A 27,573-nucleotide genomic window follows, 5' to 3' on the forward strand; every position below is an offset into this window, starting at 1 on the left:
GCCGCCCCAGAACACAGGAACCCCAAGGAGACTGCAACCAGAAAGGCCCCCGCCCCTCGAGAGGCACAGAGGATCGCCCCGGGGGGCCACAACCAGCAGCCGGCAGAGTCCCGGGAGATATCAGCGGCAAGCCCACAGGCCCGCCCGCAGCCTTCCACCCCCTAGCCGGCCGACCCAGCGACCCGGGACCCAGGGGCGACCACCCCCGCCGGGGACCCAGCAGAGCCCAGGGACCCAGACCCCACCAGGCAGCCACCGGGATTGAACAGGCAGACACCAAAAATCTTAAATCCCCAGACCCGGGAGCCATGAACACTCAGGCAGACCAAGGCACCACACCCCACACCAGGTGTGGCAGGGGGAGGGGAGACGAAGATCTATATCATCAAAAGAAGTCCCAGGAGAGGGGAGGAGTCAAAGGCCCCACCTGACATATACAGTCATACACAAACACAGTCACACACTCCCTCCCTCATGCTCACACATGCATATACAACCAAAGACTTACAAAAATGCACGCCGGACACCCACTCATGCTCCCCATACACACCCTATTCACTCTGGTCCCGGTACTGCTGCACATGGGGTACAACCATCACCGGTTACCAGAGTTTGACCCTTTCTGCTGGGGTGCTGATGAGCAGACTCCCCCGCCCAACGCTGAGCACAGCAACCCACCACCCCAGACCCCAACCAGACGGCCAGATCTCCCTCCTAGCCTCCAGCCCCAGGAAGCCAAGCAACAACAGAGGTGTGCTAAGACCCCTAGTCTCTCTCCGCCTGCTCCAATATAGTGTTGTGTGTTGATGAGGTGTATTCCATGGCTGTGGTGAGTAGGCAGTGCGGGCATTGTCTGGCCTATGCCAGCTGATGCCACCGCACCACCCCACTTGCACCCACAGCCCTCGGTGTCTAAGTGCAGTTTAAAATTGGAAGTGGGCACCGGCACACGGGAGGAGGCTGAGAAATCCCCCTGCCAAGTGCTGTTGAATGTGTTCACTCCCAAGGCCCTAAGTGTGTGTTTGCGTGGAATGTCGTCGGTGGAAGTGTATGAGGTGCAAATAAAATTGGGGGGCAGGTTGCCACAGGAATGCGGAAATGAGGTCCATACCCACACTCCCTGACTTGTCCACCCTCCATGGTCCCATGTGTATGTTTGTGTGATGATGTGAGGGAGCAGGAGGAGAGAAATATGCGGGGATGGGGAGGAATGGCTGGTTGGGCTTAGCCCTCCAGGGAGCCAGCTCCCCGACTGGCCCCGATAGGCACCTCTGCTGTCAAATTGCCACCCAGGGCATGGAGACCCCAGCCCATCCTGCCAGGGCCCAAAGCAGCAGCATTGCAGAGCCTCAGAGAGTCCGAGGGCACCAACCCAGCCCCACCCCAGCAGAATATCTATGCCCATCCCTGCATTTGCACAACTTCCATAATATATAAGACATAGGACATCCAGGTAAGGTTGGGTCCTCCCCCTCCTGGACCTCCCCCTCCCCTGTGATGGGACAGCAGAGGAGCCAAGGTCTACCCGAGACCACTGAATCCGGGCCAGGCACTGCTCCATGTTCCTGCCTTCTTCCCGGCAGCATACATGTCAGGACCCGACCCCCAAGGCCCCGCCCAGATCCCCACACGGGGCCGGCCGGCCCCCACCCAGACCCGCCCAGGGGCAATGCAGCTGCCAGGCAGTGACCCATGGCCGCTGCCAAGACCTCCAAGGGGCCCAACTCACAACCGCCAGTAGTCCACCCCCTGAGGCAACCCAAGCACCTCCAGAGGGGGGCAATGGCCCCCCAGTCCCAGACACCCCCAGTGAACCCACCTCCGGGGAACATCCGGATACTCCAAACTCAGACCCTCCACCCCATCACCCACATCATCCCGCAGGACAATATCAATGGTCCCCCATCATTGCAATGTGATGGAACCGATCAAAGGAGCCCAGAGAGATTGATTTGAAGTGGAAGCAGAGGCTAAATCAAGTGTAATATGATCTAACAAAAGATTTCTATACTGGTTAATGCAGAGAGTTTTTCTATTTTTCCAATTCAAGAGGATCGTTTTCTTAGCGATGCATATGGCAGTCTGAACCACGTGAACCAAAGATGTTTCAATCGGGACATCGTCCAGGTTTCCCAGTAAACAAAGAGAAGGGGAAGTTGGGATATGACATTTCAGACATTTTGACAGATCCTCAAAAGCCAAATTAAAGCCACACTTTGCTACTTTTTCATAGTCAGAAATACTTTTCAGGAGCTAGTATGTCCTAAAATGACCTTTTACAGTGTTAACAAAAGGCCACCCAGCCCGTTCGCTGTCTTTCGAGCCGCATTAACATTTATTACCCACAAAACTAATGTAACATTTTATCAGTTTAATAAATCACGTCCCTAACAAGTGCACAGCCATTCTATTAAAAAAAATATATACTAAGTTTTAAAAAGGATGGGGTATCGCTACATGCTAAAGCTACATATTAGACCCTTAAAACTAGCAGGATCCCTAGTTTAAAGTTTAACCGCTGGTTGTTAACCTTCTTGTTAAGTCCTATTTTCTATCAGTTTAAGTTTTTTTTTAATTTAATTAACCCTGAGGAGGCTCAGTCAGGATGGAGCTATCCATCAGACATAAGGAACGTACCTGCAGGATTAATCAAAAGATTTTCAAAAAGACATAGCAAATATGATTTAAAGGGACATGAATTATTTAACATACCTAGATATCGGATACTCGTAAAGGAACATTGTGTGTCCACATATGGAGTTAAATTGTGGAATAAATTAAATACTGAAATCAAGAATGCAAAAACAATATTGACTTTCAAAAAAGAGATAAAAAATGAAATGATTAACTTATATAGATCCGTTACATAAATGTGTGAGGGGAGGGGGGTGGGGGGGGGTGAAAGAAAAAACAACTAGTATATATTCATATGTGTATGTAGTTATATAGATCTATAACTTAATGCTTCTTTCTGTGTAAATTGTTTTCTTTCTTTTTTTCAAATTCATGGGTTGAGATTGTGTCGGCCAACAAGTCCAGGAACTATATTGTTCAATTTCTTTAAGAATCATATGATTATTTCACTTGTATTAATGTTATTTTAGTTAAAAGGGGCAGACAACATAAGTTTTTCTTCTTTCTGTCCCCTTTTTCAGTTTGGCTTGCAGCAATTTAGTTCTGTATTTTTATTTTAATGTCAATAAATGAAAATAAAAGATTTAAAAAAAAAAACCTTGAGTAGGCTCAGTCAGGATGGAGCTATCCATCAGACATAAGCGGGGGCACATCCTGGACAGGACCAGGGGCGGCTTTAGGCCCGGCTACTTGGGCTGAAGCCCCGGATCTTTCATGATAAACCCCGGATCTAAATCGCGGAAGTAACATGCAGTACCAAAGTCCAACAGAGAGGGCGCAGCTGGCAGTAGTTTGTATACAGCCTGAGCCTCCACCACTGAAGAAGAAGTCCTTCAGCAGCTGGGCTTCTTCTACACTCTCTGCCTGAAACACATGAGTGAAGATGGACATAAGGACGTTTTTTAGACCAAAAGTACAACGACAGAATCCCAGCTTTGATGAGACTGGTGTTGACTCAGGTTTGTGAGTCTTATTTGAAAATATTTGTTGTGCTGCTGGTTTGCCTAAAGTTAGCTTACTATCAGGTGAAGTTGTTGGAGAAAGAAAGGGAATATTTACTATCATCTCACACTAAACACTAACAGGAACAATATTCTGCCCTGAATATGTAGCTTCAGATTAAAAATTATGTGGTACAAGACATATATGATGTTGACTAGTGCGTGTCACGTGTGTGTGCGCATGCGTGTGTTAAGCCCCGGATCTTCTTCAGTCCTAAATCCGCCCCTGGACAGGACAGTCCTCAGAGACTCATTAATTCACATCTAGGGACAATTTAGAGTCACCAACTTTGAACGTGCATGCTTTTGGCCAGTGGGGGGGAACTGGAGCACCCAGAGGAAACCCACGCTTGCATGAGGAGTACATTTTAACTCCACACAGAAAAGCCACCGCTTTGAACCCGTGACCTACTGTGAGACAACAGTGCTACTCACTGTTCCTCCATGAAGCCCCGTTTTTCCTAAAATTTTTAGAAAGGTTCCAGGTGTCTGCGATGGACTGGCAATCTGTCCAGGGTGTACCCCGCCTGCTTGCCCGGAGATTGCTGGAGATATGCGCCAGCCCCCTGCAACCCCGCGTGGATAGGCAGGCATACAAATGGATGGATGGTTCCAGATGTTCTGCTGCTTGCTTTGAAGATTCAAACACACACATTGATTTGTCATGAAGAACTTTTTGTTTTGTATGTCTGTGATGAGATTACTTTCCTTCTAAAAACTTTTTCTGTTTAAACTTTTCTCTGTTCTCCATCTTTTATGAATAAGTGTTTCAGATTTTTTTAAAACTTCAAATTCAAAGAGGCCACAGCTTTGGACCTGTGACCAGGCAGCGACACAACAGCGCTACTCACTGTGCGTCCATGCAGACCTGCTTTGTTCACATAAAAAAACCTGGTAAAGAATAAACTAAGGTCTTGTTACGCCATACAGTCCAAAACGTGTCCTTGACTCTGCGAGGCGATGTTGCTGCCCGTGAATTCGCAGAGTTTGGACATGTTCCCTGTAAGTCCGTTAGAGCCATCAGGCCAGAATAATGGATGGTCGGAGGTTTCACAATCCCGTCTTCCAGAATTACATTGCTAAGATCGACTGCTTGGCTCCGATCTCCAGATTTTTCCAATTCGTCGCTCAGCTCCTTGGTGAGGTCTGGGACTTCAGACTCTAGCAGCATGTTTCCATTTTTCACACTGAAACTTTCGTCTTTCTGGTCCCCAAAGCCACCACTGGTCTCTCCAGCGTGTTGGAGCTCCTCGGTTTTCTCACGAAGCTCTACGCTAGTTTTTCCAAATGTAATTTCATTATCGGACAGTTCTGTGCTAAGATCAACAGCTTGTGTGATAGCTGGATCACGGAGCTTCATGGCGTCCTGCTTCTCACTCAGCTCTGTGTTGGGGTTTTGAACATCTGTTCCCAGATTCATGTTTCCTTCTTCCAGACTAACGTTATCATGGCTGAAGGAGTTGCACTGGTCCTCAAAGCCATCAGTTATCTCTCCAGGCGTGAGGACCTCCTGTGTTTTTCCCAGAAGTTCATTTTCGTTGTCAGAAACGTCGGTATAATCTTGAACTGCTGGTTCAATATTCAGATCACGGAGCATCATGGCGTCCTGCTTCTCACTCAGCAACTCTGTTAATTGTTGGACTTGAATTTCCAACACCTGATTTTCTTCCATCAAAACTGTTTTCTCTTCATTTAGGAGTTTATAAGCTTGCTCAGACTGATGGAAGGCGCCTTCAACAGTTAGAAGCTCCTTTGTGATCTCTACAATGTGCTCGTCTTTCTGCTGTGAGACCCGATTGCTCTCAGATAATTTCAGGTTTAAATCACGAACCTCCGTCTGTAAATCCTGATTCTCACGACGAAGCGTTTCCATTCCTTCTTCCATTGAGTGAAACTTCTTTGTCATGCATTGCATTTGTTTCAATGCAATTTCAAGTTTCTGACTTAGATCTTTGGCTGAAACTTGCTGTTTTTCAATGATTTACTTCTGTTCACTCGCCTTTTGGCGTAGCAGCCGGAGTTCTTCTGTCAAAGACGCGTTTTGAATTCTCTCCCTCCAAACATCATGCAATGTTTTGTCAAGTTGTTGATCCAGAATAAATTTTTCTTTACTCAGTGAACTGAAATCCTGCAGAAGGCCTTCATTCTCATCACAGAGTCTTTCGTTTTCAAGCTGAAATTGCCTCTTAGAGCAGGAGGAATCAGATTTTCCCCACAGACTCTCTACAGTTTTATGAAAAACGTTCTTAAAACTCCCACCTTTTTTCCGAACATCCATGTTTTGTTGTTCTGAAGCCTGAGTGCTGATTTGTCGACTCATTTTTGTTTTCTGGCAGAAATAAAAGTTGCTCTCTATACTGTGAACTCTCGGGAGAACCACTGAACGTGACCTGCTCTCAGCTAGCTCTGACGAAATGTGCTCTGTCTGCAGAACTCTCCTATATATAGTAGTGATGAGGAATGACGTCACAAAGGCGACGTAAATGTCCAGTCACGTGATTTGGACAGCGTCAGCTCCCCCCATGGACGTAATTTTTTGGGGGGGGTGCAGGGGGGACATGTCCCCCCCACTTTTTCCAAAGTCAAGTTTTGACCCCTGCACTTTTTACCATCCAAAAGCAATATTACGCTATATTAAATTGACACTGGTTGAGCTCTAGGACCTAGCGGAAAGCAACCGTTTATGTTAAAGCCTGTTTCCCATTAGAACATATTGTAAAGATACCCCCCCCCCCCGTGTCCCCCCCACTTCTAAAGTGAAAATTACGTCCTTGGCTCCCCCAACCCCCCCGCGCTTCCAGCATCAGCGTCACACAGGACAGGAGAGAGATGCGCTTCCACATGGAGACACCAGGAGGCGCTGCGGTTCGTGACTGGGGAGCTAATGGCTCCTCGTGAGGGATAAACAAAATAAGCTAGGCTATATGAGCCCAGTAGCTAATATTTCGATGTAAGTATAATTGAAACAGTTTTTCAGTTTAAAATGTTTTATTCATGTTTTATCAGCTGTTGGAGAGAATACAGCAGTAGTTGCTGGGGGCATGTACTTCCGGTTTCCCAAGGTAGAGTCAGAGGGAAGTGTGTGGTACGTCATCATGACTCTGACTCTGTTGTTATAATAGATGCCAGGAAAATCAGAATGAATATTTATTTTACTATTTTGTGCAGTTTTAACTTGTTAGTTAGCTAGCTAGCTAGCTAGCTAGTACCTGCCAAGAGGTGTTCAGCCAGTTAACAATGTTGTTTTTGCCTTTTCTCTTTGGTCGGAATAAATTCTTTAATTTCTGTGGTTGTCCACGTTTGAAAGACATAATTTGATAATGAGACAAAGCAGTGAGGCGGGACTGTAGGTGGAGCGAGTATAGCTAGGTGGCTGAGAGAAAAAGTGGAATAAAATGGACTCAGAGGTTAATTTCCACAGTGATTTATCTGCTACTCATCCCAAATGTCATTTTATTTTATTTTTACTATCATTTTGCACACTAACAGTTTTGGTATGACAATAAACAGATCATCTTTGCTACGTTCTTGCTGTGTTTGACTTGTAATTCCATTTTTGGTTCTTTTTTTAAACACAGAAAAGGTTTTTTTTTTTACCTTGTTGACAGTTTCATTTGGATAAAAGAAGCTATAGAGATAAGGAGACGTGGATGTGAGACCATGAACAGAGACGATGGGGTTTACTCATTGGATTGTGCATGGGACTGCATCATTGGAGAGGGGAGAGCTGGCAGCAGATGGCCACATCGTCCTCTGCTGCCCACGGATAAAGGGAGTAGGAAGTGACGCCACCATCAGCGTCAGCTCCGAGGAAGTTTGCAGTCGCAAACGAAACTGTCAGCAAGGTAAAAAAAAAAAAAAAAAAAAAACCTTTTCTGTGTTTTAAAAGAACCAAAAATGAAATAAACAGCAGTCAGGGAGGAGACCTGGGACAGAGGACAGCAGCAGAGACGGTGAGGACAGATTAGAACGTGATCAAAAACAAAGCAGTCGCTGTAAAAAACCAGGAAGGCATCAGGAAAGGGTTTTCTTTCTGAATTATTCTCATTCACTTCAAAATGTTTGTCGCCCAACTTTTATTGTAGGGGCAGAGATCAGGCTGTCAGCTGCTGTTCATACTGGCTATGCTGATGAGCAGGTGGAGCCCTGTAACTGTTGGTTTTAATATTAATAATAATGATAATTAATAACTGTCTTTGAACCACTATTAATATTACTAATAATTCAGCAAATGGTTAAATGGTTCTCTAACCAATAAAGAAAGGTTAGGTTGAATGTGTCCCCCTCAGTTCTGAGAAGATGGTTTCACCCTGCATTCATTTCGACTCACCATTTCATCCGCACTGAGTTTGAGGGTAGGTGGTAAGATTTTAGTGAGGAAATATTTTTTATAAAATCCTAGTAATGCACCCTCCACTACAGTCAAAACTCCATATAAAAGTTAGAACTGTGAATAAAGTCTGGTCACATTTAACGTGCGCATGCGTGTGGGAGTTTGGGTTGGCTGTCCTCGAGGAAAAACTTTTGGGAACCACTGGTTTGCTGTAATGTTTTTTTGCTCGGATTACTTTTATTATCTCGCAATTTAGCAGATGTCTTGATGTCATGTAGATGAAAGAACTCAGGTCCTTAATGTTCCTCCTGCAGGTTTAGGAGAACTTCTTCACAAAGGACAGGTACTCGTTGACATCATCAGGCGAGCCGACCACAAAGGGCACCCTCTGGTGGAGGGCTTCGGGCTGAACGTCCAGAACCCTCTGGGTCCCGGTGGTGGCGAGGCCGCCCGCCTGCTCGATGAGGAAGGCGATGGGGTTACACTCGTACAGCAGCCGCAGCTTAGAAGATGCCATGAGGAGAGAAGGTGTAGCAAAGAGGTAAGGAGTTACCAACAAATCATATCGTTGTAACATTCAACCTTCATAAGATGAAATACTACAACATATTTAAGCTTTTCCATGTAGTTTTCACTAAACAGGAAGGTCATACAGATGCTCTCTAATGTATGACAATATTATTATTATTATTATTAAGGGACCAGCCTGCAACAGCATGCGTTAATAATAATAATAATAATAATAATAATAATAATAATAAAAATAAAAATAATAATTATTATAATCATTATTATTAATGTTAAGGGACCAGCCTGCAACAGCATACATTAATAATAATAATAATGATAATAATAATAATAATCGTTATTATTATTAAGGGACCAGCCTGCAACAGCATACATTAATAATAATAATAATAATGATAATAATAATAATAATCGTTATTATTATTAAGGGACCAGCCTGCAACAGCATGCATTAATAATAATAATAATAATAATTATTATTATTATTATTAAGGGACCAGCCCGCAACAGCATGCATTATTAATAATAATAATAACAATAATTATTATTATTATTAAGGGACCTGCCTGCAACAACATGCATTAATAATAATAATAACAATAATAATAATAATTATTATTATTAAGGGACCAGCCTGCAACAGCATTCATTAATAATAATAATAATAATTATTATTATTATTAAGGGACCAGCCTGCAACAGCATGCATTAATAATAATAACAACAACAATAATAATAATAATAATAATTATTATTATTATTAATGTTGAGGGACCAGCCTGCAACAGCAGTCATTAATAATAATAACAATTATTATTATTATTAAGGGATCAGCCTGCAACAGCATGCATTAATAATAATAACAATAATAATAACAATAATAATAATTATTAGTATTAATATTAAGGGACCAGTTTGCAGCAGCATGCATTAATAATAATAATAATTATTATTATATTATTATTAAGAGACCAGCACGCAACAGCATGCATTATTAATAATAATAATAATAATAATAATAATTATTATTATTATTATTATTAAGGGACCTGCCTGCAACAGCATGCATTAATAATAATAATAACAATAATAATAATAATAATAATTATTATTATTATTAAGAGACCAGCACGCAACAGCATGCATTATTAATAATAACAATAATAATTATTATTATTATTATTAAGGGACCCGCCTGCAACAGCATGCATTAATAATAATAATAACAACAACAATAATAATAATAATTATTATTATTATTATTAATGTTGAGGGACCAGCCTGCAACAGCAGTCATTAATAATAATAATAACAATTATTGTTATTATTAAGGGATCAGCCTGCAACAGCATGCCTTAATAATAATAACAATAATAATAATAATAATAATAATAATAATAATAATAATTATTATTATTATTATTATTATTATTAAGGGCTCAGCCTGCAACAGCATGCATTAATAATAATAGTAATAATAATAATAATCACAATTATTATTATTATTATTAAGGGACCAGTCTGCAGCAGCATGCATTAATAATAATAATTATTATTAATGCATATTTGGCAAGGGGCTAGCAGCTTGGGTTAATTCCCCTAGAGGTCTAATCTAAAGTGCTTGAGGTTACCTTTCCTTTGGGGCTCTTTTCGTTTGCAGGATACATGAAGATTCCTCCGTAGGCGATGGTGCGGTGAACATCAGAGACCATGGAGCCGACGTATCGAGCCCCATAGGGAGAGCTGCCATCCTGCAGGAGAAGGGGGCGGGGAGATATAATTGGATGTGATTCAAAAACATTAGATTATTTTTTACTTTAGTTGGTTTTAGTTACAATCTGTGCAGAGACTAAAATCTACTCCACTAACCCGTCTAAGGGTGGAATTAATGTATTTTGCATTAAGTTTAAAATAAACTAAAAGTCTTCCTGCAAACTTCTGAACTTTGATTGAAGTCACAAAAACTACAAACATGTCCGCCTGGGGTGAGTCCTGACCAGACCTCACCTCGGGGTACTTCTTGTGTTTGAGGTACTCGTTGATGGAGGGGTGGAAGTATTTGGCGTAGCCTTCGTTCAGACTGTAGATCTTTCCTTTCTGTTTAATCCTGACGTTCCTCTCAGTCAGGATGAACTCACCGATGGCCTGAGGAGAATAAAACATGAAAGCGTCACAATTCCTGCAGAAACACAATAAATAAGTGAATATTTCATCTAAAGGAGATTATTAAGGGTTGAACTGTAAAACTTAACTAGATCCTCTAAGCTTTAAGTCAAATTCTGATCGTTCTTGTTAACATGTAACTCTGAAGAATGAAAACAGAAAAAGGAAGAGAACAGAAGGAAAACGAGGTTTGTTAGTTTGGTAAGTTTATTATTTTTTAATAAATATATCTTATTAATGTTATTATTTAATGATCAAATTACTTATTTGTGTTATTTCCTTTGTTTTTAGTACTTTACACTCACAGGATCCAGCATGAAGAAGTTGAGTCCGGCTCCGGTGCTGAGAGCCACCAGGGTGGCGCTGCCGTAGAGGGCGTAGCCGGAACACACAATGGCGTGGCCCGGCTGCAGGGCGTCCTTCTCTGTGGGCTCGCCCTCTGACGCCTCAGCAGCACCAGCAACAAAACAAACAAACAAATCAAAAATTATTTGTCTTGAAACACAAACAAGTTAATGAAGCTAAAATCTGACACCTATAACAAGAAGCAACTTGCCCTCAGGGGCGTGTCCAGGGAGTGGCCTGGGGTAGCACATGCCACCCTTGGAATCTGATTGGCCACCTTTAAAAGGCTTTTGGGGGTAAAACAAAAAAAGCATAGCCATTGGTGCCACCCATGCACAAAGTTGTGCCTCACCTGGGCCACCCTCTGGACACGCCCCTGACTGCCCTTAACCTCACTGAGCAGGAGTCCTAAAATCAGAGCAGCACTGCCACCTTGTGGCCACTAAGCGTTTCTGCACAGAAGCAGGTGTTCATGGAACCAAACTGATGAGACTCCAGCATAGACGCAGAAATATGTCTATTATATATATGTCTGTGTAATCCAGACCAGTGTTCCAGTTAAACCGACCCGTTTGTAGATGGCGAATATGGTTCCTATGGAAGCCAAACAGTCGATGTTACTGGACCCGTCCAGAGGATCGAAACAGACCACGTACTTTCCCTGAGAGACGAAAGAAAAAAAAAAGCCTTTTAAAGGCAGCAAAACACACATTTTGCTCATAAATACATAAAATACTTCCAGTTGTGGAAACCTCAGATCACACCTGATTTATTAAGTGACCTCTTAAAAGATTTAGAAATTATAGAGTTTATTCAGAGGAAGCCTTCATTTACAGAGTTAAGAGTAAAGACTGGTTGGATGGTTCCTTCAGTGTGATGCTCTTGTGTTTCTGACTGAAAGAATCTTTGGTCATTTTTTACATTAAAACCCCTAAAGAGGTCATTAAAATCCTGTACTTCTGTAATAAATAAAGATGATAACTTGTCTCAGATCAGTTCCTGCCGTGAACCCTACCTCCTGGTTTAATGACAGCCTTCGCAGCCTGAAGCGCCAGTGCAGAAAAATTGAGCGTTTGTGGAAGAAGACCCATCTCCACGTCCATCTGCTGCACCTAAAGGATCTTCTGACATCCTTTAACTCTGCAGTCAGAGACGCCAGGGTTTCCTATTTCTCCAACCTGGTGTCCCCGAGCAAAGGGAACCCCAAGGTGCTGTTTAACACCATCTGCAGCATCGTCTCTCCTGCCTCTCCTACAGCCTTCATCCACTCTGTTGCAGACTGTGAGAACTTTCTCTTTCTTTGTGGACAAAGTCAGTAAGGTCAGATCTAGCATCTCTCCTTCAGCCTTATCGCTGCCTCTCCCGACTCCAACCAGGCCCATCATCCTAGATAGCTTTGCTCCTGTTTCTTTGCCTGAGTTAACCAAACTAGTTAACTCTATGAAGACCTCTGCATGCCCCCTCCACATCTTACCCTCGTCTTTGTTTAAAAGTGCTTTTCAGTCCATCGGTCCCAGCGTGCTCTCTATAATTAATGCTTCTCTGGTTTCTGGTCAGGTCCCTGCTTACTTTAAGAATGCTGTAATCCACCCGCTTCTTAAAAAACCGAGTCTCGACCCCTCTCTCCATAGCAGCTTCAGACCCATCTCTAAACTTCCGTTCATCTCCAAGATCTTGGAAAAGGTTGTGGCTAAACAACTCACAGCTGCTCTTGATGAACATAACATCTATGATAGCTTCCAGTCAGGTTTTTGTAGAGCTCATTCTACTGAAACAGCTCTTCTTAGGGTCTCTAATGACCTTCTGACTCACAGTGATGCAGGGGACTGTTCTGTTCTGGTCCTGCTGGACCTGACTGCAGCCTTTGACACTGTTGACCATCACCTGCTACTGGAGAGGCTCAGAGACTGGGTAGGCCTATCAGGACCTGCTCTGGAGTGGTTCTCCTCCTTATCTCTCTGAGCGCTCCTTTTCTGTGGCCGTCTCCAAGTTTAGGTCCTCCACCACCTCCCTTACCCATGGTGTCCCACAAGGTTCTGTGCTGGGGCCTCTGCTCTTCCTCTTCTGCTTCCTCTTCAGCACATCCTGAGCTCCTTCAAAGGAATCTCCTACCATCTTTATGCAGATGACATCCAACTGTACATCTCCTTTAAGCCCCATGAGATGTCTAAGCTGCAGCTGTTACACACCTGCTTAGACTCTATCAAAATCTGGATGGTGGGAGCTTTCTTCAGCTGAATAAAGATAAGACTGAGATCCTCATCTGTGCCCCAGACAAGCTAGTTCCCAAAGTCAGAGACTCTCTTGGTCAGCTTGCTTCTCACACCAAACCTTCTGTCAGGAATCTTGGCGTGACCTTTGACCCAGCTCTCACCCTGGATTCTCATGTCAGTTCTCTTGTTCGCTCTTCCTTCTTCCATCTCAGGAACGTTGCTAAGCTGAGTCCCATTCTGTCCCGCTCTGAACTTGAGACAGTTCTCCACACCTTCATCTCCTCACGCTTAGACTACTGTAACTCTCTTTTCACGTGTCTGAGCAGAACCTCCCTGAACCATCTACAGGTGGTTCAGAACGCCTGTGCTCGGCTTCTGACCAAGTCCTCCAAACACACCCACATCACCCCGCTTCTCCTCCAGCTTCACTGGCTGCCAGTCAACTTCAGGGTTCATTTCAAGATCCTGGTTCTGGTCTATAGGGCCTTACATGGACAAGCACCATCTTACATTGGTGATCTTCTTAGTCCCTACACCCCCAGCAGGTCCCTGAGTTCCAGTGGCCAAAGCCTACTGGTTGTGCAGCACCAGGCTAAAGGTCAAAGGTGACAGATCATCTGCTGCTGTGGCCCCCAGACTCTGGACCTCTCCACCGCTGAGCCTGAGACCAGTGGACTCAGTGGTCTCCTTTAAACTCACCTGTTCAGGCGTTGGTGGGACCTTCATCTTCACCCTCTCCTTGTTCTGCTCTTATTCTGACGTTCCCAGGATCTACTGACTTCCCTCTTTCCTGTTCATTTTCTCTCTCCCTTTCCTTACATTATTTTTTCAAATCACAATTTAATTTTTTTACTCACTTAAAACATGTTTTTAATCGTTTTAATAATATTTTTTAAACTTTTTTTTAAAAAGTGTGACGGGCTTCATGATTTTATCTTGAGAGGCGCTATAGAAAAGACCGTTTTAGTTCCGTCATGGTTCTGCGTGAGTTAGTTTGACGTTTTGTGGTGACAACCGGGCCGCAAAGGCCTTTTTTCTTCCGTGTTTAGTTTTAACAGCATCGATGCGGTCAGATCTAATGAGTGAAACTCTTATTTGTTGTCTTGTGCAGGTTTAACGAAGCTCTGGTACCCTCTTGTCTTTGGGCGTGACGATGAGCTCCTTGTTCTCCTCTGACACCATGCAGCAGGTGCTGTAGGACGCCTGCAGCATGTTGATCACCAGCGTGTTGGACAGCACGTCCAGCTTCTTCACGTCGTCGCCCGTCACGTTCACGGAGCCCGCCATGCCCTGCCTGCAAACAGCAGCCAGACTTGAACACAAACACACGGCCGACCACATCCACTCAGAGTCGTTGCTTCATTTAGAACAATCAAAGACGACTGGAAAGGAAAGTGTGAAGAAATAGCTTTTGCACAACTCTCTCAGCAGCCGAGTCCTTAAGTAAAGAAACGTTGCAGGATTTTTTAATTTTAGATTAGATTACTGCAGTGGCTTCGGCTCGTGTTCACGCCTGCAGCTCAGTGGCGTGTCCAGATCTTTTAAAATGGGGTGGCCCAGGTGAGGCACAACTTTGTGCATGGGTGGCACCAATGGTTATGCTTTTTTTTGTTTTACCCCCAAGCCTTTTGTGGACAATAAAATGCCCATTTAAAGGTAAATTAGTGTGGTGGCACCTGGGGTGGCCAATTAGATTCCAAGGGTGGCAACGCCCCTGCTGCAGCTCTGGACGCTCTAGACGTCACAGCAGGCTGGTTCTGCCACCCAGAGACGCTCCGAAACGTCGAGCCGGACTCGGGGACAGAAATCTAACATCTCTGATGGTTCTGGCTCAACCAGAGGTGGGCAGACTGACCGAAGCACCAATACCAAACCCCAACCCCCACCCCACCCCACCCCCGCAGGAGGAGCAGCTGCACCACTGGCTGGGGTCCTGATGGAGGGGAGGAGGAGGGGTTTGTTTTTTCATTTCTGTGTCCTGTTTTACTTGATCCGGATCAGCTGGTCCAAATCCCTCAAAGAGCTTGTGAGAATGAGTAAAAGGTATCAGTACCGGTACCGATACTGGTATCTGAATCGTATCGGCCCGTCCCAGAATAAAACCCATGAACTAAAACATTTTTTACTTTTTTTTGTGGTTTTCCAAAACAAGAAATCCCGTTTCATTACACGCAGAAAAATCCAGTCCGGATCGGAGCGGTCTAACAGCTGTGGTTCTGGAACCGGACCAGCCCGTTTCTCAGCTGCTCTCCTCTCCATGATGGGATGGAAACGTCCGAACCGGTACTTACAGGTGGGCCAGACCCGCCTTCCTCACAGCAGAAGAGATGGCCTTGATGGCGGTCAGCATGGCGTTGATGAGCTGGGTCAGCTCACCCGTGGCTCCTTTAGCCTGCCGACCCGTCTCCATGATGAACCGGGTCAGGGTCCAAACATCCGTGTCAAACGCCGACTGGTCTGACATGCTGGCTGCTGGTTCTGCTGTGGGCAGCAGGCTGAATGAACGCGGTCCGGTTCAGAGCCAGAGGATCTATTTGTGAGCTCAGCCGAGTGGACCAGTGACCCTGCAGGATTCTGGTGTTGGGTGTCGTCTGCAGACACTCTAGCGCTGCACAGAACCTTTATTTACATGGTCCAAGAGGTTCTGCAGCAGAACAAATCTGATTAAAAAGCTGCACCAGATTCATAAACTCCCTTTTACACTTAAATGTTGACGAACTGGACCAACTTCATTGATGTTCTGTTGTTTCCTTCGACTCGTTTCGACAAATTCAAACAGAAAAAGCTTCATTTCAGTTTGATTTATTGCAGCAGGTCCTATTTTTTTATTCCAACAGCTGAAATAAGATGTAAAGGTCACCAGCTGACCTTTAGTGAAAAGGTCAAGGATCTGCGCCAACTTTCTGGTTTCTAAAATAAAATCCTGATAAAAACTTTAGTTTTACTCAGCTTTTACAATTAAGGTTCATGTTCTGATCAGGACGTGTTTTACTTTTTTTTGTGAGCCTTCTATTGTTTTTGTAGCCTGTTGGGAATTTCTTCACTTCCTGTTTTATTTTGAAAGACTAGATCTGTCTTTTGTTGTTTTGATTTATTTCCTGTTTGTGTTGTAATCCTGATTTCTGTTTATTTCACCTGGTATCAGCTTCTTGTCAGATAAATGATGTAATTTATTAGTATTAACATTGATTTTAATATGTGTTTAGGTTTTGTCATTTTAAATCCAAAGAAAAATCTGTGATTTTCCAGTTTATTAAATGTTTTTTCCCCAGAGTGAAGTATATTATATGAAATTCTGAAAAACATAAAAGTGAAAAAAAAACACGGTTAGATTTGAAAAACTTTCATCATAAAAGTTTACGAACAATAATGTTATGTGGCTTTTAATCTGAAACCTGAGACGTGTCTGGAAAATAATAAAAATATGTTAATTTTTTATTATTTCAGAAAATGAGAACAACAGTTTTTTTTAAGAAATGACACAAATATGTAAACACAAATAAACTCGTTTGATTTATTTTGAACGATTCATCCCAAAAACAGTACTTTGTTTCACAATAAAAGCATCGAGTCTTGTCCCATAAAAGCATCTCTTGTTGCTATAGTAACTAGGATTTCTGCTCCAGCTGACTGAGGCACATTGATGAAAGGTTTTCTGCTCATTCAAGTACATTTATCTGATTTTGGCACGTTGGTGTTTTTTTGGAATGTGCGAGCGTCTGAATGACGTGTTTTCACATTTCAGTGAGTTTTCTGGGTTTACCAATAAAAACTGCATCATATTCAACCGTTTTCAGTAAAAACCTCCTAAGAATCCTTCTAAAAGCCACGTTGCATCCAGGTGAGTTCCCAGCAGGTGTGAAGCTGTTGGAGATTTTCCTGCTGGATCGGCGTGTTTTCACTTCTTGGCGTGTTTTCTGCAGATAGCGATGTACTCCTGCACGTCCTCAGGTGAACCCATCGCCACTGGTGCGCGCTGGTGGATGTCCTCAGGCTGGATGTCCAGGATGTTTTGCAAGCCAGTGGAGGCCATGCCGCCCGCCTGCTCCATGATGAACGCCATCGGGTTGCCCTCGTAGAGCAGCCGCAGCTTCAGGGAGGAGGAGGAGTTTAGTCTCAGCAACAAAACCAACAAATGACTCAAAAGGATTTAAGGAAAAGAATCAAAAAGATGAAAAATTAAATAAAAGTAAAAACGTTTTCTCTTCGGTGAACTACGAGATCAGAGCTCATTTCATTTATTAAGGGAACCTGTGAAGGTCAATTTTTTACACCTCCTCACTCAGGAGGAGCAGCAGGAGGTCAAAGACCTGAAAATGAAGAAGGAAGTTCAGAGTGAAAGATGTCGCCATGTTGGTTGGATGAAATCTTCCTGATGAAGTAAAAATCTTTGAGATGAAAACGTCTGAAGAAAAGAAACAAAACTTCTGAAAACAAAACATTTAAAGTCTTAATCCTTTACAAGAAATGTGATTAAATATTTGGAAGTTTCAAAGGTTAAGGCTGGATTACACCAACCAGGTTTCATTTAAAATGCGATTAATGCTAGTCTGGATTACACCAACAATGTGTCATTTAAACTAAGATTAGCGCTAGTCTGGATTACACCAACACGGTTTCATTTGAACTGAGATTAGCGCTAGGCTGAATTACACCAACAATGTGTCATTTAAACTAAGATTAACGCTAGTCTGGATTACACCAACACAGTTTCATTTAAACTGATATTAGCGCTAGGCTGGATTACACCAACAAGGTGTCATTTAAACTGAGATTAGTGCTAGTCTGGATTACACCAACAAGGTTTCATTGAAACAGAGATTAGCGATAGGCTGGATTACACCAACAAGGTTTCATTTAAACTGGGATTAGTGCTAGTCTGGATTACACCAACAATGTGTCATTTAAACTAAGATTAACGCTAGTCTGGATTACACCAACACGGTTTCATTTAAACTGAGATTAGCGCTAGGCTGGATTACACCAACAAGGTGTCAGTTAAACTGAGATTAGCGCTAGGCTGGATTACATCAACAAAGTTTCACTTAAACTGAGATTAGTGCTAATCAGAGATTAGCTTTTTGTTTTTTATTAAAAGTTTTACACATTTTTTTTAATTTTTCAAACCCTTTAACTTGGTTTTAACAATGAAAGTTTTACTACTTACACTTTAATTGTGTTCACCTTAAAAAAAATTGTAAAACGTTTTTCTTTGTTATTCCAAAAAGTAAAATTTTATTTTTTAAACTTTTTTACTCCTTCGTTTAATGCAAAACTTTGACACTTTTCATTTAAATGAAAAGGGTCTGGATTATAATCCAGGGTCTGGATTGTAATCCAGACTAATAATAATAATTATTATTATGATTATTATTATTATAACAACTGTTCTACTCTAGAGATGTAACAGTAATAATGCTGTAATTTTATTAACATTCAGCTATAATAATGTTTCACTTCTCCTTCAAACAAACTCATATTTTGTAGAATATTTTTGTGTAACGACTTTATTTTTCTTGGTGCTTCTGAGAAAACCTGCAGGTCAACGGGATCTGTGTGAAGAAGGAATTCCTGGGAGCACCCTACCTTTCCTTTGGGGCTTTTCACATTCCCGGGATATAAGAAGATTCCTCCATACATCAGTGTCCGGTGCACGTCTGCCACCATGGAGCCGATGTAACGCGCTCCGTACGGCTCGCTGCCGTCCTGTGAAGATTTACCACAGAAAGGATCAACTCAACAGGTGACTTGATGATCACAAACGGAGCTTTTCCACTGGAGCAGGAAGCGAGTCTAATGAGCGGAAGGTTGCTGGTTTGAAACCGTGAAACAGGAAGCTGTTGACACGAGGACCAGCAAGAGGAAGGTGTCCTAACATCGGCGTTACCTCGGGGAACTTCTTCTTCTGCAGATACTCTGTGACGGCCGGCTCAAAGTGTTTGGCGTAACCTTCGTTCAGGCTGTAGATCTTTCCGCGCTTCTTGATCTTCACGTCTCGGTCGACGAGGATGAACTCACCGAGCGCCTGCAGAGAAAAACCAGCAGGGTTTCATGGCCCAGTTCTGTCCCATCTGTGAAGTCTGGGTCAGGACTGGTACTGACCGGGTCCAGCATGAAGCAGTTGACCCCCTGACCCGTGGACAGGACGATCATGGTGGCGCTGCCGTAGAGGGCGTAGCCCGCTGCCACCAGGTTCCTGCCGGGCTGCAGGGCATCGTTCTCACACGGCTCATCGTCGGTGGTCTGAGAGGAGAAAAGGAAACTTCTGTGAACAAATCTCGTTTTCTGATGTTTTACTTTATTTTCCGTCTTTAAGGGGGCATTATGGAAGTCTGAGAGTCAAAACATGTATAGAAATAATAAATGTCTTCTTCATACATTCTCCTGCAATGCCCTGGTCCTGTAGAATGAGCCCTGGTATTTTTACTGTGATTGCCTGTTTTTCTGTAAAATCACAGAAAAAGAGAGATGCTCGGGTCGAGCAGGCTGCTTCATGCGCATTCACGCTCAGGCATCGCCCGTAGCATTTGCTATCCGTAGCTTTAGCAGCAGAGAGAGAGGCAGTGCCACTTTGTCGCTGTTCCTAACGCCTAGTGACAAAGCTAGCTACATTTCTGAGGACCCTTAGCTACTTTCTGTAGAACTTTCTTCTCGATATTTCCTGCAAATTAGCAACAAAATAGCCATTTTCACTCCGTTTCAGCTGTCATCAAGGATATAAATGTTACAGATACAAAGGACATCACTGGCGCTTTAGCTCACCTAGTAAGACGTCGGACTCTTGTGCAGAAGTCCTGGGTTTGATTCTGGGTGTTAACATAGTTTATTTAGAGTTTCTTTTTTACATTAATGATATATTTTTTTACGGTAAGATGCCCAAATTTTTATTTGAGACTCGCCGAACGGCATTGAATTCACAGATAAAAAAGATGTGGGTTCAACTTTCATTTTGGAACAATTTTTCAAGCAAGGGAAGGGAATGATCTGAGCATGCAGGAGGACTGACCCATCATAAACCTTTGTCGGCTGTGCTGAAGAGAAAGGTACAGAACCACATTATTTAATTAATTAGCTGCGCGTTCTCCTGTCCTCTGTCCCCCAACAAGATTGGGTCGGGACTGGAACCAAACCAGCAAGACTACCAAACTACACCCCCCCCCCCCCCAACATCCATAGCACCTTTAGGAGTGATGCTTTCCGCTTTGCAGCAGCACAAGACTGGGATCCATTCCAGACCCCCCCCCCCCCCCCCACCCCCATCCTTGTTCCCAATCATGTGCATTGTCTGTGGTATTTATGCAGGGTTGGGGTTAGGCCTGTTCGCCAGGTCATGTTTAGGTGGTTCTCAAACAGTTTACCTGGATAAATAAAGGTTAAATAATTAGATAGGTAACTGGTGACTATACCTTCTTGTAAATGGCAAAAATTGTTCCGATGGAGACGAGGCAGTCGATGTTGGAGGAGCCATCCAGAGGATCGAAGCACACGATGTACTTACCCTGGAAAAGACATGAAAAGGGTATGAAGTCCTACTAAAGCAGGGATCGAAGAATCGCCAGGTCTTGTTTCTGTCAGGGCCGCTTTAGGCGTGGCACGCTCTGAGCCCGGTCACCAGTTCCTGCTCTCATTGGTGGTTCTGGACTGATGGACCCTGAACCCACCCGTCTTTCTGGTTCCACGATGATGGCCCGGTCGTTCTCCTCAGACACCAGAACACAGGAGGTGAAGGAAGACTTGATCATGTTGATGACCAGGTCGTTGGACAGGATGTCCAGCTTCTTCACCTGATCTCCAGTCACGTTGGTGCTGCCTGCGATCCCATAGCTGATGAAGCACACCACAGGAAATCATGGAAAGAATAAACAGGTGGAGACGAGTCATGATCATTCGTTTAGGGAGTGATTCTGACACATTCTGTTGGGATTCGAATCTTTTTTTATGATAAAAACGCATCAGAAACGTTATTTGTCGGAGCTTTGGCTGACAGGATCAGAGTTAACGACGCAGACGCGTATCCAAACGTCCAACCGTCAGTCAGAGTCAGATGTGCGCTTCCTGATTGGCTCACGCACAACCGGAATCTCCTGCTCAGCCTGTGCGTCTGCCTCGACTTTTCATACAACTCAAAGAGTCTGGAAAACTTTACAGAAAGCGCAAATATTCTAAATTCGTCACGAGACGTGCGGATTTGACTTACAGGTTCGCAATGCCAGCTTTGCGCACAGCGCTGGAGATGGCCTTCACCGCCGTGCACAGCGAGTTGAGCAGCGTGGTCAGCTCCCCGGTGCCTTTGGCCCTCCTGCCCTCCTCCATCACGAAGCGGGTCACGGTGACCACGTTGGTGTCGAAGGTTCCCCGGTCGGACATGGTGGCGCGCGGTCTCCGGTAGTCCAAGTGCGGGGCTCGGAGCGAACTCTGCGGGACTTTTAAAGGCGGAACTCGGCAGAGGGAGTGAGAGCAGAGGGGCCAATCCTGGGCTGCGGGAGAGGTGTGGCCCCGCAAGAAACACAAGCCGCTTTGTGCAGAAATCAGCTGATAAATGTTTAAACATAAAGATGTGACCTGGACAAAAAGAGCTGCGCACACCTGTAAGCACCTGAGTTACTCAAGATTTACTCAGAAAAAACAAATAAAGGTTTTACACCATCCACCCACCTTTCTATCCATTTATCCATCCATCCACCTATCTACCCATCCATCCATCCACCCACCTATCCATCTATCCATCCATCCACCCACCTTTCTATCCATTTATCCATCCATCCATCCACCTATCTACCCATCCATCCATCCACCCACCTATCCATCTATCCATCCACCCACCTATCTATCTATTCATCCATCCATCCATCCATCCATCCACCCACCTATCTATCTATTCATCCATCCATCCAACCACATATGTATTCATCCATCCATCCACCCATCCATCCATCCATTCATCCATCCATCCACCCACCCATCCATCCATCTACCCACCCATCCATCCATCCATCCATCCATCCATCCATCCATCCATCCATCCATCCATCCATCCATCCACCCATCCATCTATCCACCATTCACCCATCCATTCACCCATCCATCCATCCAGTCATCCAGTCATCCATTCATTTATAGGTACCACAGAAATCTGTCTTTCTGGCCATGCCCACAAAGGCCTCAGTGAGAAACTGAAACTATTGGCAGATAATGAGAAAATTCCACCTATTCTCTTACTAACTGTGACTTGTAGAATAAACAAATACACTCTTCTCCTTGAATCTGTCCAGTACTTGTTAAAATCCCGTTCCTATAGTTACGCTGAGCAGCGGACTCCAGACCTGCTGTTTCCTCGGCTCCTTGTGTCTTTCAGCCATTCAAGTTTTCACGTTTCCTGAAACACAGTTTTTCATCTTTAGGTTTAACTGGTTAAAGCTAGAAACCAACGTCTCCTCTTCTACAGATCCTGACTTCTCTGGGCAGGATGTGATTATATAAGCACACTTTCTGTTTTTTGAACAAGTTTTTTATGCGTTTACAGTTTTTCTCCATTGGTTTGGCTCATTTCTTGAAACAGAAATTACATTCTCAAACCTCTAAGATCATTTTGGCAAACACTCACAGTTTAGCACAACACTATAGCTCACCTGCAAAAGCTCATATCTCTTCCTAAACTGTTCACTCGGCTTCAATCTGAATCCCTTTCTCATTTAAACAGTCAGTGTCTCCAAAACGGCAAAGATCTTTCTCAATAGCTTTGGCTCATTTCTCGACACAGATCGGACATTCTCATCATTCTTGGTGCTTCGGTCAACGTAAGCCTGGATGGTCGATCACAACAACATGGTTTACCTGCAAATGAGTACTGCCGTACAGAATGTTTAGATGTTTTGTCACTATGGCAGAGGAGCAACAATATAAAACCGAAAAGAGTAGCCTCCAAGGTTTGACATCAGAGATTGCACTCACACTACCAAGGAAATTATAACCATTTTTTATTCAAACGCAAAGAAAGTTTCATACATATCTCGTCTCGTCTTCCTCCGCTTATCCGGGTCCGGGTCGCGGGGGCAGCATCCCAACTAGGGAGCTCCAGGCCGTCCTCTCCCCGGCCTTGTCCACCAGCTCCTCCGGCAGGACCCCAAGGCGTTCCCGGACCAGATTGGAGATGTAACTTCTCCAACGTGTCCTGGGTCGACCCGGGGGCCTTCTGCCGGCAGGACATGCCCGAAACACCTCCCCAGGGAGGCGTCCAGGAGGCATCCTGACCAGATGCCCAAACCACCTCAACTGGCTCCTTTCGATCCGGAGGAGCAGCGGTTCTACTCCGAGTCCCTCCCGAATGTCCGAGCTCCTCACCCTATCTCTAAGGCTGAGCCCGGCCACCCTACGGAGGAAACTCCTTTCGGCCGCTTGTATCCGCGATCTCGTTCTTTCGGTCATTACCCAAAGCTCATGACCATAGGTGAGGATTGGGACGTAGATCGACCGGTAAATCGAGAGCCTGGCTTTCTGGCTCAGCTCCCTCTTCCCCACGACAGATCGGCTCAGCGTCCGCATCACTGCAGACGCCGAACCAATCCGCCTGTCGATCTCCCGATCCCTCCTACCCTCACTCGTGAACAAGACCCCGAGATACTTAAACTCCTCCACTTGAGGTAGGACCTCTCCCCCGACCCGGAGGTGGCAAGCCACCCTTTTCCGGTCGAGAACCATGGTCTCAGATTTGGAGGTGCTGATCCTCATCCCAGCCGCTTCACATTCGGCCGCGAACCTACCCAGCAAGAGCTGAAGGTCAGAGCTGGATGAAGCTAGGAGGACCACATCATCCGCAAAAAGCAGAGACGAGATTCTCCTGCCACCAAACTCGACACACTCCACACCACGGCTGCGTCTAGAAATTCTGTCCATAAATGTGATGAACAGAACCGGTGACAAAGGGCAGCCCTGGCGGAGTCCAACCCTCACTGGGAACAGGTCCGACTTACTACCGGCTATGCGGACCAAACTCACGCTCCTCTGGTAAAGGGACTGAATGGCCCTTAACAGAAAGCCACCCACCCCATACTCCTGGAGCGTCCCCCACAGGGTGCCCCTGGGGACACGGTCATAAGCCTTCTCCAAATCCACAAAGCACATGTGGATTGGTTGGGCAAACTCCCATGCCCCCTCCATCACCCTTGCAAGGGTATAGAGCTGGTCCACAGTTCCACGGCCAGGACGAAAACCACATTGCTCCTCCTCTATCTGAGATTCAACTATCGATCGGACCCTCCTCTCCAGTACCTTGGAGTAGACCTTTCCAGGGAGGCTGAGGAGTGTGATCCCCCTATAGTTGGAACACACCCTCAGGTCACCCTTCTTAAAGATGGGGACCACCACCCCGGTCTGCCACTCCCTAGGAACTGCCCCCGATGACCACGCAATGTTGTAGAGACGTGTCAACCATGACAGCCCTACAACATCCATAGCCTTGAGATACCCAGGACGAACCTCATCCGCCCCCGGGGCTCCGCCGCTGTGTAGTTGTTTGACTACCTCAGCAACTTCTGCCCCCGAGATCGGACAGTCCATCCCCAGGCCTCCCAGCTCTGGTTCCTCCTCGGAATGCGCATTGGTGGGATTGAGGAGCTCCTCAAAGTATTCCTTCCACCGTCCGACTATAGCCTCAGTTGACGTCAGCAGCTCCCCATCCCCACTGTAAACAGTGTGAGCGAGTTGCTGCCTTCCTCTCCTGAGGCGCCGGACAGTTTGCCAGAACCTCTTTGGAGCCGATCGATAGTCTTTCTCCATGGCCTCACCAAACTCCTCCCACGCCCGAGATTTTGCCTCGGCAACTGCCACTGCTGCACCCCGCTTGGCTATCCGGTACCTGTCTGCTGCCTCCGGAGACCCACAGACCAGCCACGCCCTGTAGGCCTCCTTCTTCAGCCTGACGGCTCCCCGAACCTCTGGTGTCCACCAGCGGGTACGGGGGTTGCCACCACGACTGGCACCGGCCACCTTACGACCACAGCTAGCAACAGCCGCCTCGACAATCGCAGAGTGGAACAAGGCCCACTCGGACTCAATGTCCCCCACTGCTCTCGGGACGTGGTCAAAGCTCTGCCGGAGGTGGGAGTTGAAGACCGTCTTGACAGGTTCTTCTGCCAGGCGTTCCCAGCAGACCCTCACTATGCGTTTGGGTCTGCCAGGTCTACGCGGCATGTTCCCTTGCCATCTGATCCAACTCACCACCAGGTGGTGATCAGTTGACAGCTCCGCCCCTCTCTTCACTCAGGTGTCCAAAACATACGGTCGCAGGTCAGATGATACGACTACAAAATCTATCATCGACCTGTGACCTAGGCTGCCCTGGTACCAAGTGTACCGGTGGGCATCCTTATGTTCGAACATGGTGTTCGTTATGGCCAAACTGCGGCTTGCACAGAAGTCCAATAACAAAACACCGCTCGAGTTCTGATCAGGTGGGCCGTTCCTCCCAATCACACCCCTCCAGGTCAAGCTGTCATTGCCCACGTGAGCATTGAAGTCCCCCAGCAGGACAATGGAGTCCCCTGATGGAGCACTATCTAGCACTCGTCCCAGGGATTCCAAAAAGGGTGGGTACTCTGAACTGATATTTGGCCCATACGCACAAACAACAGTCAGGACCCGTTCCCCGACCCGAAGGCGCAAGGAAGCTACCCTCTTGTCCCCCGGGGTAAACCCCAACACACAGGCAGAGAGTCTCGGGGCTAACAAAAAGCCAACCCCAGCCCTCCGCCTCTCACCCGGAGCAACTCCAGCAAAGTAGAGTGTCCAACCCCTCTCCAGGTCTCGGGTTCCAGAGCCAATGCAATGTGTCGAGGTGAGTCCGACTATATCTAGCCGGTACCGCTCAACCTCTGCCACAAGCTCCGGCTCCTTCCCCGCCAGCGAGGTGACGTTCCATGTCCCAAAAACTAGTTTCCTTGTCCGGGGATTGGACCGCCAAGGCTCCCGCCTTGGTCTGCCACCCGATTCACATTGCACCGGACCCTTCATGTTCCTCCTGCGGGTGGTGGGTCCACAGTTGGACGAGCCCATGTATCCGGTTCGGGCTGGGCCCGGCCGGGCCCCATGGGCGAAAGCCCGGCCACCAGGCGCTCGCTCACGGGCCCCAACCCCAGGCCTGGCTCCAGGGTGGGACCCCGGTAACCCTCCGGGCCGGGTACTCCGACTCTTCGTTTTCACCGCCATGAAAGATCCTTCGAACCGTTCTTTGTCTCACCCTTCACCTAAGACCAATTTGCCATGGGAGACCCTACCAGGGGCACTAAGTGCCCCAGGCAACATAGCTCCTAGGATCATTAGGGCACTCAAACTCCTCCACCACGATAAGGTGACGGTTCAAGGAGGAGAGTTTCATACATATGTAAAAATAAAATGTACATTACAGTAATACAGTCAATTGTATGAACACTAAATCAAACAACAAGGACGTATTCAGTGGTCGTGGGTCAAGCTCTATATATCTGTGTTTGGCAGCACACGATCATGGAAAACACCCGTGTGTGACACTCCCCGTTCACCTGACTGTCGATGACTGTCATCAATGTATCACATATTCAAAGAAATTCATATATGGTATTCTTGGTGTTATGTTCTTGAATTCTGACAGTTGTGCATGCGAGTACTTATACAATGAAATCATGCTGACATGTTTTGGAGAGAATGATCATTAGAGTGAGAATCAACTAATCTGTTTAGATCTACGAGATCTATTCATTTGGAAAATGTGCTAAATGTGGGCTAACTGTATAACTGTATAACAAAGCTTTATAAATAAAGCTTTGATTGATTGAACTGTAGGCTACATGTACTTAATCATTTGCAAAGATGCACTGAGACAATTGAGACATGTACTAAGGCATTAGCCATTTGTGAACATTTGCCAAGAGGTTTGGAGGTTTGTCCATGTTGTTTTGAGAATGTAATTTCTTTCAAGAAAGGAGCCAAACCAATGGAGAAAAACTGTAAAACAAACCAACACTAGATGGCGCTCCAGCTCCAGCCAGTAGACCCATACATCCTGTTGTTTGTTTTTTTATTTTACCTTTATTTATAAACTGTTTCGTATTTAAAAACACGGTAGTTTCTTTTTTTCTATGAAAAAAACCCAACTTTTTTGAGTCATTTTATGAATAAACCGAATATTTAAAATTTCAAATAATAAAAATGTAAAAAGACACTTAGCTTTAGTTCGTTGCCATTTAAACTGCAATTAATGCGTCCGAAAGAAAAGTAATGTTGAGAGGTCTATTCTTCAGCGGAAGACACACTTCATACCATTTTATTGTGGTAATAATAATAATAATAATAATAATAATAATAACAATAATAATAATAATTT

General features: G+C 45.1%; 2 protein-coding genes across 2 annotated transcripts; both read right to left on the bottom strand.

Moving 5' to 3' along the window:
- Positions 1 to 8,183: 8,183 nt before the first annotated feature.
- Positions 8,184 to 15,892, bottom strand: fbp2 (fructose-1,6-bisphosphatase 2). The gene is made up of 7 exons (XM_015960298.3): positions 15,509 to 15,892; positions 14,349 to 14,511; positions 11,573 to 11,665; positions 10,965 to 11,105; positions 10,504 to 10,641; positions 10,128 to 10,247; positions 8,184 to 8,470 (listed from the first exon to the last, which is right to left on the bottom strand). The coding sequence occupies exons 1-7, from the start codon at positions 15,679 to 15,681 to the stop codon at positions 8,285 to 8,287; spliced, it is 1,014 nt and encodes a 337-aa protein (XP_015815784.1). The 5' UTR covers positions 15,682 to 15,892; the 3' UTR covers positions 8,184 to 8,284.
- Positions 15,893 to 16,717: 825 nt separating this feature from the next.
- fbp1a (fructose-1,6-bisphosphatase 1a) lies at positions 16,718 to 21,647 on the bottom strand. Its single transcript, XM_015960296.3, has 7 exons — positions 21,415 to 21,647; positions 20,879 to 21,041; positions 20,624 to 20,716; positions 19,320 to 19,460; positions 19,105 to 19,242; positions 18,804 to 18,923; positions 16,718 to 17,307 (listed from the first exon to the last, which is right to left on the bottom strand). Exons 1-7 carry the CDS (start codon positions 21,582 to 21,584, stop codon positions 17,116 to 17,118), a joined length of 1,017 nt encoding a protein of 338 aa, XP_015815782.3. The 5' UTR covers positions 21,585 to 21,647; the 3' UTR covers positions 16,718 to 17,115.
- Between the last annotated feature and the right edge of the window lie 5,926 nt (positions 21,648 to 27,573).

The sequence above is a fragment of the Nothobranchius furzeri genome, chromosome 10, assembly GCF_043380555.1.
Source record: "Nothobranchius furzeri strain GRZ-AD chromosome 10, NfurGRZ-RIMD1, whole genome shotgun sequence".
NCBI classification, from domain to species: Eukaryota; Metazoa; Chordata; class Actinopteri; order Cyprinodontiformes; family Nothobranchiidae; genus Nothobranchius; species Nothobranchius furzeri.